Genomic DNA, 16,924 nt, shown 5'->3' on the forward strand with positions numbered 1-16,924 from the left:
CATTGCATTTGATATTGTATTTATTAATCTTTGTTAATGTTAGTTAATAAAAATACAGCTGTTCATTGTTTGTTCATGTTAGTTCACGTTGCATTAACTAATGTTAACAAATGCAATTTTGATTTTAATAATGTATTAGTAAAGGTTGAAATTAACATGAAATTAACAGTGAGTGAGTGATTGAGTGGGTGGATAAGTGGATGAGTGGGTGATTGAATGAGCGGGTGAGTAAGCGGGCGAGTGAGTAAGTAGAGTGAGTGAGTGAGTGATTGAATAAGCGAGTGAGTGAGTGAGTGAGTGAGTAGAGTAGGTTGGTGAGTGAGCGAGAGTGAGATTGAGTGAGCGAGTGAGTGAGTGAGAGAGAGTGATTGAATGAGCGGGTGAGTAAGTGGGCGAGTGAGTGAGTGAGTGAGTTGAGTGGGTGAGTGAGTGAGTGAATGAGCGGGTGAGTAAGCGAGTGAGTGAGTGGGTGAGTGGGTGAGTGAGTGAGTGAGTGAGTGAGAGAGAGTGATTGAATGAGCGGGTGAGTGAGTGAGAGATTGAATGAGCGGGTGAGTAAGCGGGCGAGTGAGTGAGTGAGTGAGTTGAGTGAGTGAGTGAATGAGCGGGTGAGTAAGCGAGTGAGTGAGTGAGGTGAATCAATGATTTAGTGAAGTGAGTGAATCAGTGAGTGAGTGAAAGAATCAATGAGTGAGTGAATCAATGAGCGAGTTAATCAGTGAGTGAGAGTGAGTGAGTGAGTGAGTGAGAGAGAGAGAGTGATTGAATGAGCGGGTGAGTGAGAGTGATTGAATGAGCGGGTGAGTGAGTGAGAGTGATTGAATGAGCGGGTGAGTAAGCGGGCGGGTGAGTGAGTGAGTGAGTGAGTGGGTGAGTAAGCGAGTGTGTGAGTGGGTGAGTGAGTGAGGTGAATCAATGATTTAGTGGAGTAAGTGAGTGAATCAGTGAGTGAGTGAGTGAATCAATGAGCGAGTGAATAAGTGTCAATGAATGAATGAGTGAGTGAATGAGTGAGTGAGTGAGTGAATGAGTGAGTGAGTTAATGTGTGTGTGTGTGTGTGAGTGAGTGAGTGAGTGAGTGAGTGAGTGAGTTAATGTGTGTGTGTATGTGTGTGTGTGTGTGAGTGAGTGAGTGAGTGAGTGAGTGAGTGAGTATCATAGAAGCCTACATAGGACACGCAGTTTGGAGAATGGAATGACAAGGAATATTCAGGCATTTGGCAAATTCAATTATATACACACACACACAATGGTTACATTATTAGATGCTACTGAAAGTTTCACAGATAATTTTCATAACTCAATTAGATCCTTTTAACTGTATTTTCATAGAAATAAACAACAGATTCTTGATATTATTATTCATCGTTTTTATAGAGCCATCCAGTCCTGTGACCGGTGTTTTCCAATGTATCCCTTCATGCCTATAATATATTGTCTCAATTTCATGAATTTTAAAGGTGTCCCACATAGTGACCAGAAGTCTTTTTGTTCAAGGTCGTATGGCAGCATATCTAATCATACATAGAGCACTGAACGGTGCTGTAAAGCATTCATGCCTCTTCAGCATATTGGCTCTGACTAGAGAGGGATATATGACCTGTGGCAATGAATAAATGGAGTCGCCAGTTCCTGCTGATCTCTGCAGGTTATACTTCCATTTACTGTAGCAATGGAGCTTTATAGGCAGGATTCACAACAAAACAATCTAAAATTACAGTTTTTACATGAGCATTCTTTAAAAGTTAGGTCTATACACATTCAAATTACTCTGTGCATATTATTACAAAATATTTATATCTATACATATATAAATTTCATATATTATCCAGATTTTTTTGTTTGTAATAACTTGTTCTGCCTCTGAATCAACTTCTCTCTTCAGTTGATGTCACCAAGGAGTTGTTTGTAATGATTTGATCGTGATTTCCGATATTTATTTATTTTTTATTTTATTTTTTTGGCTTTATGGCTGTTATTCTCGTTCAATTTCCATTTCCATTTAGTCATCTAGCAGACGCTTTTGTCCAAAGCGACTTAAAATTTAGGACTAAATTAAGCGAGTCATCGTGAAGAGGCAAAAACAACGCAAGAAGTGCTCAAAATGCGAAGTTCAGGCATTGTTCAGAGTAGCATAAGCCCGATAAAGGAGGATTAAAGGAAAAGAAAAGAAAGGTTTTTTGTATGAGGTTAAGTGCTCACGGAAGAGATGAGTTTTCAGTTGTCTTTTGAAGAACAACTGAATTGGTAAATCTCACTTTGGGATTGCTCCTTTCACACATACAGTCTTTACTGTGTATTTAATGATAAAGTAATTTGGGTAATTTTACAGTAATTTACTGGGATTACTGTGTGAAAGGGGCTAATGATAAATATGTGAAAAATAATGTGTTTTTTGAACATTCAAGCATGAAAACCTATTCTAGTAGAGCCCAAAAAACAAAATTACTTTATAAAAGGGCATAGTAGCCTCTTTATGGTGCGGCCTCTTTATGGTGCGGTCACATTAGCAGAATTTCTATTGTCAATAGTGTAGCAATATGAAGCACAGCTCACACTGATGTCACTTTCAAACCAAGCAGCTTTCTATTGGTCAACACTGTGAATTTGCATGACCAACTTGAACATGAGTGAAATCTGCGTAGGAAATTTTTTACCCCCATGCTAAACACATGGTCGCGCAGATTCTTATTGGAATAACTGGATTTCACCTGCAAAATTTCACCGAACAGTTAATGTGACTGCACCTTAAGTCACACTGTCCCAACTTGGCGCTGACTGATTACTCTGTTAGTTTGCACCAGCAGACTAGAATAACCGAACGAATTGAGCTCTTATCTGGCCACCGTGTACCAAAATGAACCAGGCCAGTCAAGGTCACTGTCTGCTCCTGCAAATTACCTTGGGATAGTGGATATCTCCCCTCATTACTCAGACACAAGATCTGAAGGTAATAGCTCAGAAGAGATGGACTTGGGAGGGAGTGAATGAGATTTTAAGGGGCTTGTATTTCCTTCATCTCAGCTTAGAGACCAAACAGAAACCCAATCATTCCCCTTGGAACTAAGTTTGACTTTGAGAAGGGAAGGATATTGGGGAAGACCAGAAATAAAAACAAAAGGCCCCGTTCATGTCAAAGAACCGCACGAAAAGCTGATGAAGAACCCGATAGCCCTGCTATCTGCGTAACTGAGCATATATCAATGGTTTTCTTTTCAAAATTGCTTGTGTCAGTACAGTGCCCTTTAAAATGAACTGAAGCTCTGCTTTCCGATGCACGTTCAGTTTTTAATCAGTTTGGCTGCGTCGGACAGTTAAACTATTCATGTTAAAAGGATCCCAATAACTTTAACCTGTCCTCTGCGCCTTTGGCTTCCCTTTGCACAGGTCTGTCCGTCTACAACATGCAATCATTGTTGAGGCCTCAAAGAATTGTGGAAGGGGGTTTGAGTACAAGAAAATATAGATTTTAATATAGATTGGTCAGCCATTATGTTTGAAATGAGAAGTTCTATACATTGGTTATTAAATTTTTGTATCATTTCAGCTACCAAAAGGTGTCTAGCACCCATAGTTGTATAACATATCGTCGCTGTTGGGTGGAAACATTTTATCTCCATATATTGACTTTTTTTCCCATAAATCATTACTGTTAGGGTGTAAGGGTTAGGGTTAGAGCTTGCATTTGAGCTTGAATTTGAGTTTGATTTTGGTAAAATGTTTTGGTAATCTCATGACACAAGTGTATGACCACAAATAAAGCCACAATATCAACTTTGACAAATACTTAGTTTTTTCCATATCCTGGAAAGTAGCATTTTTGGAGATACGAGGTTTCCGCCCGACAGCGATGATATATATTCCAATATTTAAACCTGTTCCACTTGCAGATTTTCCCTAAAATCATAGCTTGAAATGTGCAAAAAGTGTTAGTTTGGTTATTTTCCATCTGTCATTAAATTGCTAAGGAAATTATTGTAATATTATTATTATTATTAATAGTAGTAGTAGTAGTAGTAGTAGTATCATCAAAGTAGTTAAATATCAGCTATAATAATTGATCTGGCCAAAATATTGGTCTATAATTGGTCAAATATTGCATTATTTAACAAGTTACCGCTCATAGCAGTTTTCTTCAATATTGTGCAGCCCTAGATGACAGTATATGATTCTGGCTGGTTGGCAGGGGTGGAGTCCTGGCTGCTCTTTCTGTCATTGGCTTTCATCTGCACTCCCCATGAAATCAGTACAAAGAACTCAATTAACACTTGCAGCCATGTTCCTCTCCTTCCCAGCTGAGGAAAGCCTTGGGATGAAAGGGTCGAGATTACGGGAGTCTCGTGTGACTCCGGGCTAAAAGATGGAAGGAGAATATTAATCTCCCTTTAGTGTGGCTGCTTTTGGAAATCTGTCTATTGGGAGTCACGAGACCAACTGACAGCAGTTGGCCTCATATATTTTTGGATGAGATACAAATCTACTTTTATTAATTGTTTGCCAAAGACCTAGTAATGCCCTAGCAACCACATAACTACCAACTAGAACACCCTAACAATTTTGCCCAGAAAAGCACCACTCATAATTTATTCAGGAAGTGTAAAAAATGAATCTTGTGAAAACCTACTTTTCTAAGGTCTTAATTCAAGTTTGGTGCCACTTAAACACAATAACGTCTTAGAGAGAAGTAGGTGTTTAATAAACATCGGTTCAGAGCATCAGATTTGATTTATTTTTTAAATTATCAATTTTATTATCAGTTGAATGTTCTATTCCCCAGTGTTACATACAAAAGTGAGCACGTCGGGGTCACCAAAAGGGAATAAGCATCTAAAAAACCCTGTCTTTGTACATGTGTGTTCTAGTTTGTTGGCATTTCTGAAGGCTGTGTTCTCCCTGTGTTGAATTCATTATCTAGTGTGTCATACCCTTGGGATGAGTGGAGAATGTTCTTTGCAGCTTTGTTTGAAATGTCATGTATGTTGAATATGTGACGGCTTTAATGTGCAGGTACACAGTGTCCTATATATGAATAAGTAAACAGCATTTGGATGCATAATAAAAATAGAATATTTTTGCCTGCCAAACCCATATCACACATTATATGTCAAAGCTGTTAGTCACTTTATTTTTTATATATTCATAAATTTGGTTGTTTGTGTTGTATGCGATAAATATTTAGATATTTACAAATATTAATTTATTGTATTTTGGGAAATAAATCACTCAAAATTATTTACACATATGTTCTTCCAGCCAATATATGCACAGTCAATGGCCACTTTATTAGGTACACCTTTCTAGTGCCGGGTTGAACTGCCTTATTTCTTCGTTGCATAGATTCAACAAGGTGCTGGACACATTCTTCAGAGATTCTGGTTCATATTGACATGATACCATCATGCAGTTGCTGCAGATTTGTCGGCTGCACATCCAGGATGCGAATCTCCCTTTTCAAGAGACCAGTTTGAGAAGATTTGTGATATGGTGCGTTATCCTGCTGGAAGTAGCTGTCAGAAGATAATACACTGTGGTCATAAAGGGATGGACATGGTCAGCAACAATACTCAGGTAGACTGTGACGTTTAAACAATGCTCAATTGATACTAAGGGGCTCAAAGTGTGCCAAGAAAATATCCCCTACACTATTACACCAGCAGCAGCCTGAACCGTTGATACAAGGCCGTTGATCTCTGAACCGTTGATTCTGAGTGTTCAGAGATGCTCTTCTGCTTCAAGGTTTGATGTGTTGAGCATTCAGAGATGCTCTTTTGCTTCAAGGTTTGACGTGTTGAGCGTTCAGAGATGCTCTTCTGCTTCAAGGTTTGACGTGTTGAGCGTTCAGAGATGCTCTTCTGCTTCAAGGTTTGACGTGTTGAGCGTTCAGAGATGCTCTTCTGCTTCAAGGTTTGACGTGTTGAGCGTTCAGAGATGCTCTTCTGCTTCAAGGTTTGATGAGTTGAGCGTCCAGCGATGCTCTTCTGCTTCAAGGTTTGATGTGTTGAGCGTTCAGAGATGCTCTTCTGCTTCAAGGTTTGACGTGTTGAGCGTTCAGAGATGCTCTTCTGCTTCAAGGTTTGACGTGTTGAGTGTTCAGAGATGCTCTTCTGCTTCAAGGTTTGACGTGTTGAGCGTTCAGAGATGCTCTTCTGCTTCAAGGTTTGACGTGTTGAGCGTTCAGAGATGCTCTTCTGCTTCAAGGTTTGATGAGTTGAGCGTCCAGAGATGCTCTTCTGCTTCAAGGTTTGATGTGTTGAGCGTTCAGAGATGCTCTTCTGCTTCAAGGTTTGATGTGTTGAGCGTTCAGAGATGCTCTTCTGCTTCAAGGTTTGATGTGTTGAGCGTTCAGAGATGATCTTCTGCTTCAAGGTTTGATGTGTTGAGCGTTCAGATATGATCTTCTGCTTCAAGGTTTGATGTGTTGAGCGTTCAGAGATGATCTTCTGCAGACCTTGGTTCGAACGAGTGGTTATTTTAGTTACTGTTGCCTTTCTATCAGCTGAACCAGTCTGGTCATTCTCCTCTGACCTCTGAAATACACAAGTCATTTTCTCCCACAGATCTGCTGCTCACTGGATATTTTCTCTTTTTCAGACCATTCTCTCTAAACTCTAAAGTAAATCAACAGTTTCTGAAATACTCAGACCAGCCCGTTTGACACCAACAACCATTCCATGTTCAAAGTCACTTAAATCACCTTTATTCCTCATTCTGATGCTCAGATTGAACTTCAGCAGATCATCTTGACTATGTCTAGATGCCTAAATGCATTGAGTTGCTGCCATGGAGACCACTGACACAATTACAAAATGCCCCATATGATCTTCATTAAAGTGGTTCATATGACTTCAATTAATCCCGAAATTAAGAAGAAATTCATGGATTTAGAACAATAAGTAGAGATGACAGATACATAGATATTTTGTGTGAAATATTCCTTTACCATGCTGTACTCTCTCCTGCCTCGACTGTGCAGTAATAAGGTTTATTAATGAGATGCTTGTATACTAATGAAGCTCCATTGGCCCATTTTAAGGGTTCAAGCTCTTTTCTCTAGCTACTAATTACAAAAAAGTACATGCTGTGCAGGTGAAAATCTGTTCACTTGAATATGCATTAAGAAATCAAATGAGTTCTTTTGTAGCACAATAAATTATGGTTAATATTAGTACACTGGTGCATACTTGGAAGTTGGGCACCATCTGGACACCTTTGGCATTGGGGGTGACCCAAAAATTCACAAAAATAAGTGTTTGGCTGTTCACTGTAGGATAAGATATAACATATTTATAACATATTTATAGATGAGTTTAGTATGTACATGATGATGAGTCATTCAATATATGATTATTATAATACTATATATAGCTGTTATAGTGCAAAATCAAAAATAAAGTCTAGGTAGTCTATTTTTTTTTTTACTCGGTCTATAAAGAAAACTTTAAATATATAACATATCAACATAAAATTAATTCAGTCCAATGGCAAAACCCCTATTCACCCAGTCCTTAATGTCCTTCTTGATACCGTCTCTCTCTAGTTGGTTTTCTGAAGAGGATGATATTGATTCTTTTGGTCTTACAGGAAGTCAGCGCACAATGCATTTGCTTCTGAAATGTATTTAATCACAATCTTTCTCCTTCACAGCCACCTAGTGAGGACGATCTCTGCCCGATCTGCTATGCACACTCCATATCAGCCATCTTCAAGCCCTGCTCCCACAAATCCTGCAAGTGAGTAGTTGCCAGCACACTATCAACAGCTCCGTTTTTCATTCATTCATTCCTCCATTTAGGAGATTAACACCAATGCACCAATGCTGTTAAATGCCTCTATTCATTACTTTCCGTATATATATAGCATAAATACAGCCTGAAATACTAGCGCTGTTTTGATGCTTTCACGGGTAACTTTATGGTCTCAACGCGCCATTGAAGATATCATAAGTTGTGAATTTATGCATCAAAACTGTGCTCTCAAAATTGAATCAGTTTTCTTTGGTGGTTTGTGTTGGGGTTGCTTACATCGTTCCAGTGAAGCGTAGCACGGATAACATGCGCTGTGACGTGACTCAGCACTCTTTAAATGATTAAATGTCACTCTCTTTTTATTTCAGGGCCTGTATCAATCAGCACTTGATGAATAACAAGGACTGCTTCTTCTGCAAGGCCACTATCACTGGAGTGGATGATTACACCAAACCAGCCAGCTCTTAGTATGCCCTTCACACACACACACACACACACACACACACACATCCGGTGTTCAAACATTGACATTATGCACACTTTCCCCAAAGACTTCACATATTCAGGTTGGACTCATACTGTTGCACCCATAGAACATCAGGTCTATGTACGGTCACCCTACAGTCTGTGCTGGCGTATCTTTAACAGTTTGTCCTCTGACGAAAGGAACGAGGCCTTGAAAGGCTATAGTTCTTCCATGTGTCTTTGTGATGAATGGATGAGATCTTGTTTAGAGCCGCACGCTCGTGGTGCTTCTGAAGGAAGCTGACGGAGAGGAAAACTGCTGGAAAACATAGAATCTCTCGCCACCGTCCTGTCTCGTTTCTTCTCAGCTCATGTTCTCAACTTAATCTCCTGCCTCCTCTTCTCTTCTATTTCTGTCTCCTCTTTTCTCTTTTTGTCCCTTGCCATCTTCATGTTTCATCTAATCTCCTCTATTCTCATATCACCTTTTAGTCTCGTCCCACCACGTTTTGTCTCATCTAATCTTCTCTCCTCTCCTTTAGTATCTGATCATCTTCTCGTCTCTTTTCATCTCCTCTCCTTTTCTGTCTTTTCTTCTCATCTACTTTAGCCTACTTTTTTCTCATGATCTCGCTTCATCTTGTCTCATTTAGTCTCTACTCATCTTCAATTTTCATCTCATCTTTAGTTTTGTCTAGTCTTTTCTTTTCCTTTGCCTCTTCTCTTTTTGTCTTTTGTTTCTCACATTTAGACTCTGCTTTTCTCATTTCAATTTTTCTTTTGTCCTTTCATCTGTCCAATTTCAGTTTCCTATTTACAAAATATTTCACATCTTGTCCCTCCTCATCTTTATATCTGTTTCAACCCTTTCCTCTTCTCTATTCTCCCATATCTCATCTCGTCTCCTTTTATTCAATGTTTTTTTTTCTCATCTTTTTGTCTTGCTTTAACTTCTCTCGTTTAGCCTCTGTTCATCTTCTCATTTACATCTCCTCTTCTCTCTTTTCATCTCATCTTTTTGGTCTCTTCTCCTTTTTTCATGTTTTTCTCATGTCTAATGTTGTCTCGTGTCTTCATCTCATCTTCTCATCTGTTTTCATCTCTTCTCTTCTCTTCTCTTCTCTTCTCTTCTCTTCTCTTCTAATCTGTATTTGTCTTGTATTTTCTCGTCTCCTCTTCTCATTTTGTCTCTTCTCTTCTCTTCTCTTCTCACAAACTCTGGTTAAAATAGTATCATATCAGGAAGTCAGATATAAACTCGATACTAGTGAGACAGTTTTTCACATCACTCTCTGTATTTGCTAATGTTTTTATACTCGATACTGACAGCCATATTTGACATAGATGACAACTTGTAGTATCACACTAAGCAGAACCTACAAACACGTCTGATTATTGTACATGATTTTCTACATCAAAAGAACCAAGGAAGAAGAAATGCATCTACTCAAAACTGTTACACACGCCTGTCAGTTGTCATTTTATTAAGGATTTATAAAGATATACAAGATAAGAAGACAGTTTCAGGACAGTTTACATGGAAATATAAATGCAATTTGATCCATGGGATAGTGATAACAGTTCATGTTTGAGAGAAATGCTTTGATTCTGCACCAACACTTGTTCGTTCTACTCACCGCTACATTTCTTTTCCATTCCGACGGCTTCCACGTTTGATCTGTCTTCATAATGGTGTTTGTTAATGTTCACAAACAACCCATAGCCTTCTTCATACCAAGATCTTTCCTTCGGTCTGTTCCATTAGGAGTGCCTAGACTGCTGTTTTTGTTACTGAACACCAACAGACATCTAGATTTAAGTGCTTTGCTGTTGTGTGCATGGGGTTATCTTACCCAGAATCCTTTGCTAATGGATTATGTTGCATCTCAGGCTCTGCCTGCACTCAGAATCCATTGCCTCACCACAGTTCCCTTATAAAAGTATACTCAGCTATTGACAACAGCAATTTTCTACACCGAATACAAGTGTAGTGACTCTGTTTTAAAACCCACAGATAATTAGATTGGTGTTGGACCTCAGCGTAGACTGTCACAAAATAATACGCAATTGTCAAAACAACCTGTACAGGATTTCTTCCAAAGTTATCATTCGCTTCTTACTAATGCACACAGACTGTTTATTCAAAACACAGTCAATTTGCCACGACCGATTAACTTTCAAACACTGTATAGAAGTGATATGTATGAATTATCAAAACCAAAAGAGTATTTGGGTCACTATTTCTCTTATTTGGACTGTTAAAGCATTTCTCACAGTGTGGTGTAATATTGTTTTTAAAAAGGGGGTGCATGATATGATTATAGGACCCCTCTCTATAGTTATGTAGTGTGTGTGTGTGCGTGTGTGTGAGTGCGCGTTTGCGGTGAGCGTGTGCAGACGACTTTAATTTAAGGTTTTCCACTCTCAGGCATCTGCTATTGTTGTCAAAGGGAATTTTAGATTAGTAAAGCAATATTTAAAGGACTGTTGATGTTTTGTTTTGTTTAAAAAGAGAGGACATGGCAACTTTTGGTTCTTTCACTTTTGTGAGAGTGTACATGTATTGATGTAATATTAGCATTAAATTATTTATCCTAAATGTTGTCTGGTTTGCTTACTCTTTAGGCACTTTGAAGTGTACATATTGGCTTACAAGCATATTTAATTATTATGCAAATCTAAAAAAAATGACCGAAATGCATTCAACCCTGTTACAACATGATTTCCACCCTGTTTAAAGAACATTAAACAATGATTTGGACCTTTTCCACAGCATGATGAAAGGTAAGTCAAATCTAGGTAACACTTTATTTTACATTGTCCTTTCCTTGTTGCATGTTACATGTTGTTACTGTAGTAATAACTATAAATTATGCATAACTACATGCAACTAACCCTAAACCAAACCCTAATCCTAAGCCTACTGTAAGTACATGTACAGTAGTAAATTATTATTAACTTAAATGTATAATTGCCCAAGGACACATTCAAATAGCGTGACCAAATCATATATTGTATTGTTAATGTGTACTCATTGAAATTGACTTCATTCATTCAACTCTGTTACCTACATTATTAAAATGGTTTTCTTACAATAACATTGGTAACAGTTGAATGATTGAGTTGAGTAAACGAACTCTATGGGAAACTTGTGAATTTTATATTGGTTTTGTTCATCTTAAATAATTAACATTTAGCTGTTTAATTACAACCTGTAACCCTGTTTCTTAAAATCCTGTTAACCATTCTTGCTTATTTTTATTTAAATGCCCCATTTAATCATGGATTGCATTAATATTTGTATCCAATATAGTATTATTATTATTAAGTTGATTGATAGAAAATAATAAAATCAAACCAATGTTTTATACTACTACTGTATATATGTATATACTACTAAATACGGGTAACAGGGTTGAAAAATGGTCAAACTCTAATAAAAACAATTTTATATTAAACTTATCCATATAATTATAGAATGAATATAACAATGTGTTTGTATTCATAAATAAATATAACATTTTGTTTGACCTCCTGAGATTGACAAACAACATTGTTTCAGTTATACATTGTTGAAAAAGAGCAAAAAATATTTTTTTTTTAAATAATTCCAAGCCTTATTTTGGTAACACCTTATTTTAAGGTGATGTAATGTTACTATATGTACTTAGTATAGAAATAACTGTAAATTGGGGGGGTTGAAGTTTGGGTATGCCTCCTGATATTGTGATCATGGTATAAATATTGGGGGGGGGGGGGGGGGGGGGGGTAATGCATAGATTTAAATATGCATAGATTTAAATATTGGGGGGTTATATCCACCCCCCCACCCCACCCCCCCACAAACTACGCCCCTGATTACAAGTAACTAACCCAAAACCAAACCCTGACCATAAAGTACATGTAGTTAATTAATACTACTCAGTACTTATTTGAGTAAGTACAATATGGTCACCTTAAAATAAAGTGTAACCCTTATTATTTGCCCCATATGTTAAAAGGGTTTCTACAAGATCCCTTTGCCGTGATAAGACTGTGTTTAGCAGAATTTAGTGTTTGGTTGTGTGGAAATAGATTTGTAGCGATTTCTTTCATTGGCTTTTGTTCATCTGGAACATTACTGTGCTCTAGCATGTCTTTGTCAGACAGTAACACGTTCATTTTTAATGACAGCAACCTTGGCAATGCACAATGGCTGGTGGGCAAAACATTCCTGCTGCCAATTCAGTGCTGTAAATAAGAGATGGTGTTTGCAACCCAAGGAGGACTCCTGCTCTTTGAACTCGCCTTTCTTCCAGACCCGACTCCCATCATGCTTCACTCTAATTCCCTCTCCCTGGAATAAGGTTGGTACAGCATTGTATATTAAAGAAATGTCAGCGCCAAGCGGCTTTGAAATCATGGCCTGCCTTGGCCTTGTTGAGCTGTGTTTGCTAATGTGTTTTGCTGTGAAAGATTCTTTGGTTATGGTAGGTGCACAGCAATGAAGGATCGATTGCAAAAGCCAGTCATCTTGGCTTCGCTGAGCCGCGTCGCTTTTACCCCAGCGGCCTTGAATTAAAAAGTGCTGATTTAACAGCTTACTTATGTACAGCTTGTAATAAGGTTTGTAAAAGATAAGACCAATCTTGCCTCCATTACAGGTTTGTAAAAGTGTTTTTCTCAACATCAACATTATTCTGGTAGTATATGAAGATTTAGTACATTAAGTTCCACTTTTTGTTTGCTGTATAATTAAATGGATGAAAGATGCAATATCATTGCATTGACAGGATCTAAAACTATTTTACATATGAAGAAATGTGCGTGTTCTTATTGTACTTTTGTCAGCATTTTACATACAACTTTGATATAATTTCAGTAGCTATGTTTCCATCCACCTGTTTTTATGCACATTTTGGGATGTCGCATTAAAAAAACGCCGGATGGATATGAGCATTGACTCTGAAAATGTGCATAAATTCGCTCAGGTGAGGTGGATACATTTTTTTATCTGATAAAAAGGCATGTGCATAAACTATGGAAACATGTTTACCTTGATGCACAACACAAAACTCAAAAGATCATAACTATTCAATTCTGTTTCAGTATTTAATGTAAAGACAATTTGAGATATTTAGAATATGTGGATATTGTGTGTTTTGGTGTCGGCATCTAAAACGGCAACTTTTAATGCACAAACAATTGAAACAACATAAAATATGTTGATATTTTAGGTTGCAGTATCGGCATCATAAACCTTTTACATATAAATACCTTTAGAAATGTACATTGTGTTTATATTGTGTTAAAATCGAATGCCTACATGTTTTCATTATCAACTTTAGAGACGTATAATAAGTTGGTATTATACATTTCAATGTCAGCTTTTTATGTACAAAAACAGTATGTTGGAATTGTACATTTTAGCACACAATATCTCATTTTAATTTAAACTTTTTAAAAACGTTCATTGTGAGTTTTAATAGATTGATACATACATTAATATTGTAAGTTTTAGATTTAGCATTTTAAAACATAAAATTAAAACACTCATTTAGAGATGTTGATATTAAATATGTTGATATTAAATGCCTTCGATAGGCAATAACATTGATAACAACTTAATTGATTATATTAATTATATAATTATATATTGTAATTTTCAGTGTTACAATCTAATGCCTAAATGCTTTCATAAACAACTTTTAATACTGTTGATATTGTATATTCAGCAACTTTAAATCTGTACATTATGGTGAAATTACATTTTACAATACAATAAAGTTGATATTCATTTCAGTGTAAAAAAATTCAACTTTCCGTAGCAATAGCTTTGAATACGAATGAGATCGTCCTATGACATCAGTGTGTTTTCTGTATTTTTCTTTCTTCTTATGACAGATAGATCTAGAAAGACTGGAAGATTTAACCCTGCAGTCAAAGGTGGAGAGAAAAGAAAGGGTCTTGAATCCGTGGGTGGGATAAAAAGAAGAGCGTCTCTTCCCATTCTGCAGCTTTCCATTGATCTACTGCCTAGAATCCGAACCCCAGGCCGACGGGGTGCTTGGGGCTTATAGATCGCCTTCAAAAATAGCCTCACTGGAGGGCAGGAGGACGGGACAAAGGGTCCGGCAACCAGAGAATCTTCCCTCCCCAGGCAGGACACCGATAGCACCCTGTGTGTATTTATAGATGACCAACAGCAAACCTGAAGCTGGATCAATACGCTCTGGGACGTGACATGATCTGGCCGACAGCCCGGCTGAGAGTATACGGGCCCCGGGGACGCAGAACAAGGAGAAATCTCTGTACCTGTGAGGGGGAAAAAAGGCAGAAAGAAATCTGAAAGATGTACAAAAAAACACAAGATCACAAACACTGTATCTTTTGTTTTCATCTACACATCCTCAAAATGAGAAGCTAAATTGCAAAATAGCATCTATATAATTGTATTTTGTCTTATTCACTCTGGGTTAAAAAAAACCCCACTGGGTTAATATTAATAACATCCCAATTTGGGTTGTTTTCAACCCAAGGGCTGGGTAAATATAGGACAGAACACATGTTGGGTTAATTTTACCCAGCAAATTGGGTTGTTGATTTAACCCAGAATAGTTGATTAATTTTTATTAAAATACTAGATTTTTTTAACTTCATACATTAATTAATGTCTACGGATTCACTTAAATCCTTCAAACTTAAAAAAATAATAATAATACTGGATACAACCACTGGCTTGAATGATAATTCCTTTATTTTCAATCATAGTATATTTTATATAATTTGTAATACATATTGCTAACATTGAAGCTCGTTTAACAAATATCAGTAGTAAAAATGAAACATTTATAAGTAATTCAAGTGTAATCGACCTGTCTCTGTTGTCCCGTTTCCACCGTAACGGCGCTGGATCTCGTGCCGGGGCTTGTGTCGTGTTCAGCGGGGGAACTTCTAACTTCAGACCGCCGCTCTGCGTTTCACTCGTAGCCGAAATATGCTGTGAATGACTCCATAACCTGTCCATAAACAATCAGTGTACAGTTCTGAGAACATATTTTAACATCATACGTATTTATATTCTGTATCTTTTTGAATAAAATTGTATGCAAGGCATCCATCACGCGAATAGACCGACGCGAGTCACGCGACACTCGTTTAGGTGACTCACATCGCGCCCCTGTATGTTGCTTTACATAACATTGAATGATATACAGCACAATAACGAATTCATAGATAAATTAAAATGTACACAAACCTGTATTTTACCGAAGACACGTAGGCCTACGCACCATTTAAAGCCCGCTATAAATAACTCAACCCCTGGGTTGTTATATCTTACCCAGGATCTGGGTTACACAAAAACTACCCAAACACTGGGTTGTTACATCTGACCCAGGATCTGGGTTACACAAAAACTACCCAAACACTGAAAAAAAAAAAAAAAAAATGTGGGTTACCAACCTACAGGATTTGGGAAGAAAAAAAGAACCCACGATTTTTTAGTGTTCCATCAGCAGATTTGTCTACTTGCATCTACCCCTTAATTCATTCAGTACATATTCTAACCCTTTTTTTGTGATATATAGCATGTAATGCAGTCTAACACATTTCTCTGAGTATACAATGACAGTCTTGAAAAAGTCCGTGTGTGTCTCCAATTTGTCATTCTGATCTCAACACGGATGTAAACAATAAGCATCGTTGAATTGTATAATGCTTCCCTCTAGAGGTAAAGGTAAGAAGTGCATCCATTAACTCTCTAACATTATGGTCACAATTATTGTGGGTGCGACCGTTTTTAACTTGAATGTGCGAGACTCCCGGTGTCATTCGCTTCCAGCGCTATTTTTAATCAAGGTCAAGGTACTGTTTATTGTCTCCGGTAGAACAACATCCACCCACCAAAAACAAACATCATTCAAACATTAATATCCATTTTTCCTGCTACTCTGACCAAGCTACTTAGTTGAGCTTTCATTTTCACCGTTAGGTTCCCAAACCAAATGATTCCGTAGGGTAAGACAGACTCTATCGTGGCTCTGTAAAAAAAAATTGGCATTATATTGCTACTGACTCCGAATAATCTTAATCTTCTTGAACAAACACTTGACACGTGTGTGTGCAATTTGAGCTCACTGTCAATGTGGACTCCCAAATATTTGTAGGAAGCCACCCGTTTAATGTCCTGTCCATGCATCACCCACTAATCTGGGATCTATAACAACTTCAGTTTTCTTAACGTTGATCAGGAGATTTTACTTGTTGTGTCCTTTTTTTCGAAAAATAATAATAACAATGTATCAAAGAAGGATTAACCTTTAAATTAACTAGTTCTCCAGCAAAGTATGTGGGTGAATCGCGTTGAACGCAGAACTAAAATCGATAAAAAGCAGCCGCAAGCGAACTTTCCAGATGCTTCAAAACAAGGTGCATTAGTGTAGAAATGGCATCATTAGTACCGCGGTTACTCTTGTATGCAAACCGATAATGATCTAAGGATCGCTCCACTTGCCTTCGCAACTCTTCTCTAATACGGTTTTCTATTAATCTCATGACATTGGATGTCAGGGCCACAGGCCTATAATCATTATTATCCTGAGGAGAAGATTTTTTTCAAGTTGGAATTATAATAGATTTTATTTTTTCCAAAGCTCTGGTACTTTATGCAAATCAGTAGAAAGCTGGGAAAGGTTATCCCTGTTCTGGTGTGAGTTCCTCAGCAAATGTCTATA

At 37.6% G+C, this 16,924-nt stretch overlaps 1 protein-coding gene across 1 annotated transcript in view; it reads left to right on the forward strand.

The window, feature by feature from the left end:
• The window catches only part of rnf123 (ring finger protein 123), a 154,622-nt gene extending 143,911 nt beyond the window's left edge, over positions 1-10,711 (forward strand). The window contains exons 38-39 of the mRNA XM_084118076.1: positions 7,645-7,730; positions 8,114-10,711. Coding sequence (XP_083974202.1) covers positions 7,645-7,730; positions 8,114-8,213 — 186 coding nt within the window. The 3' untranslated portion in view covers positions 8,214-10,711. The remainder of the gene's footprint in view (positions 1-7,644; positions 7,731-8,113) is intronic.
• The last annotated feature ends 6,213 nt before the right edge of the window (positions 10,712-16,924 follow it).

Source organism: Abramis brama, assembly GCF_963993115.1.
Source record: "Abramis brama genome assembly, chromosome: 6".
NCBI lineage: Eukaryota > Metazoa > Chordata > Actinopteri > Cypriniformes > Leuciscidae > Abramis > Abramis brama.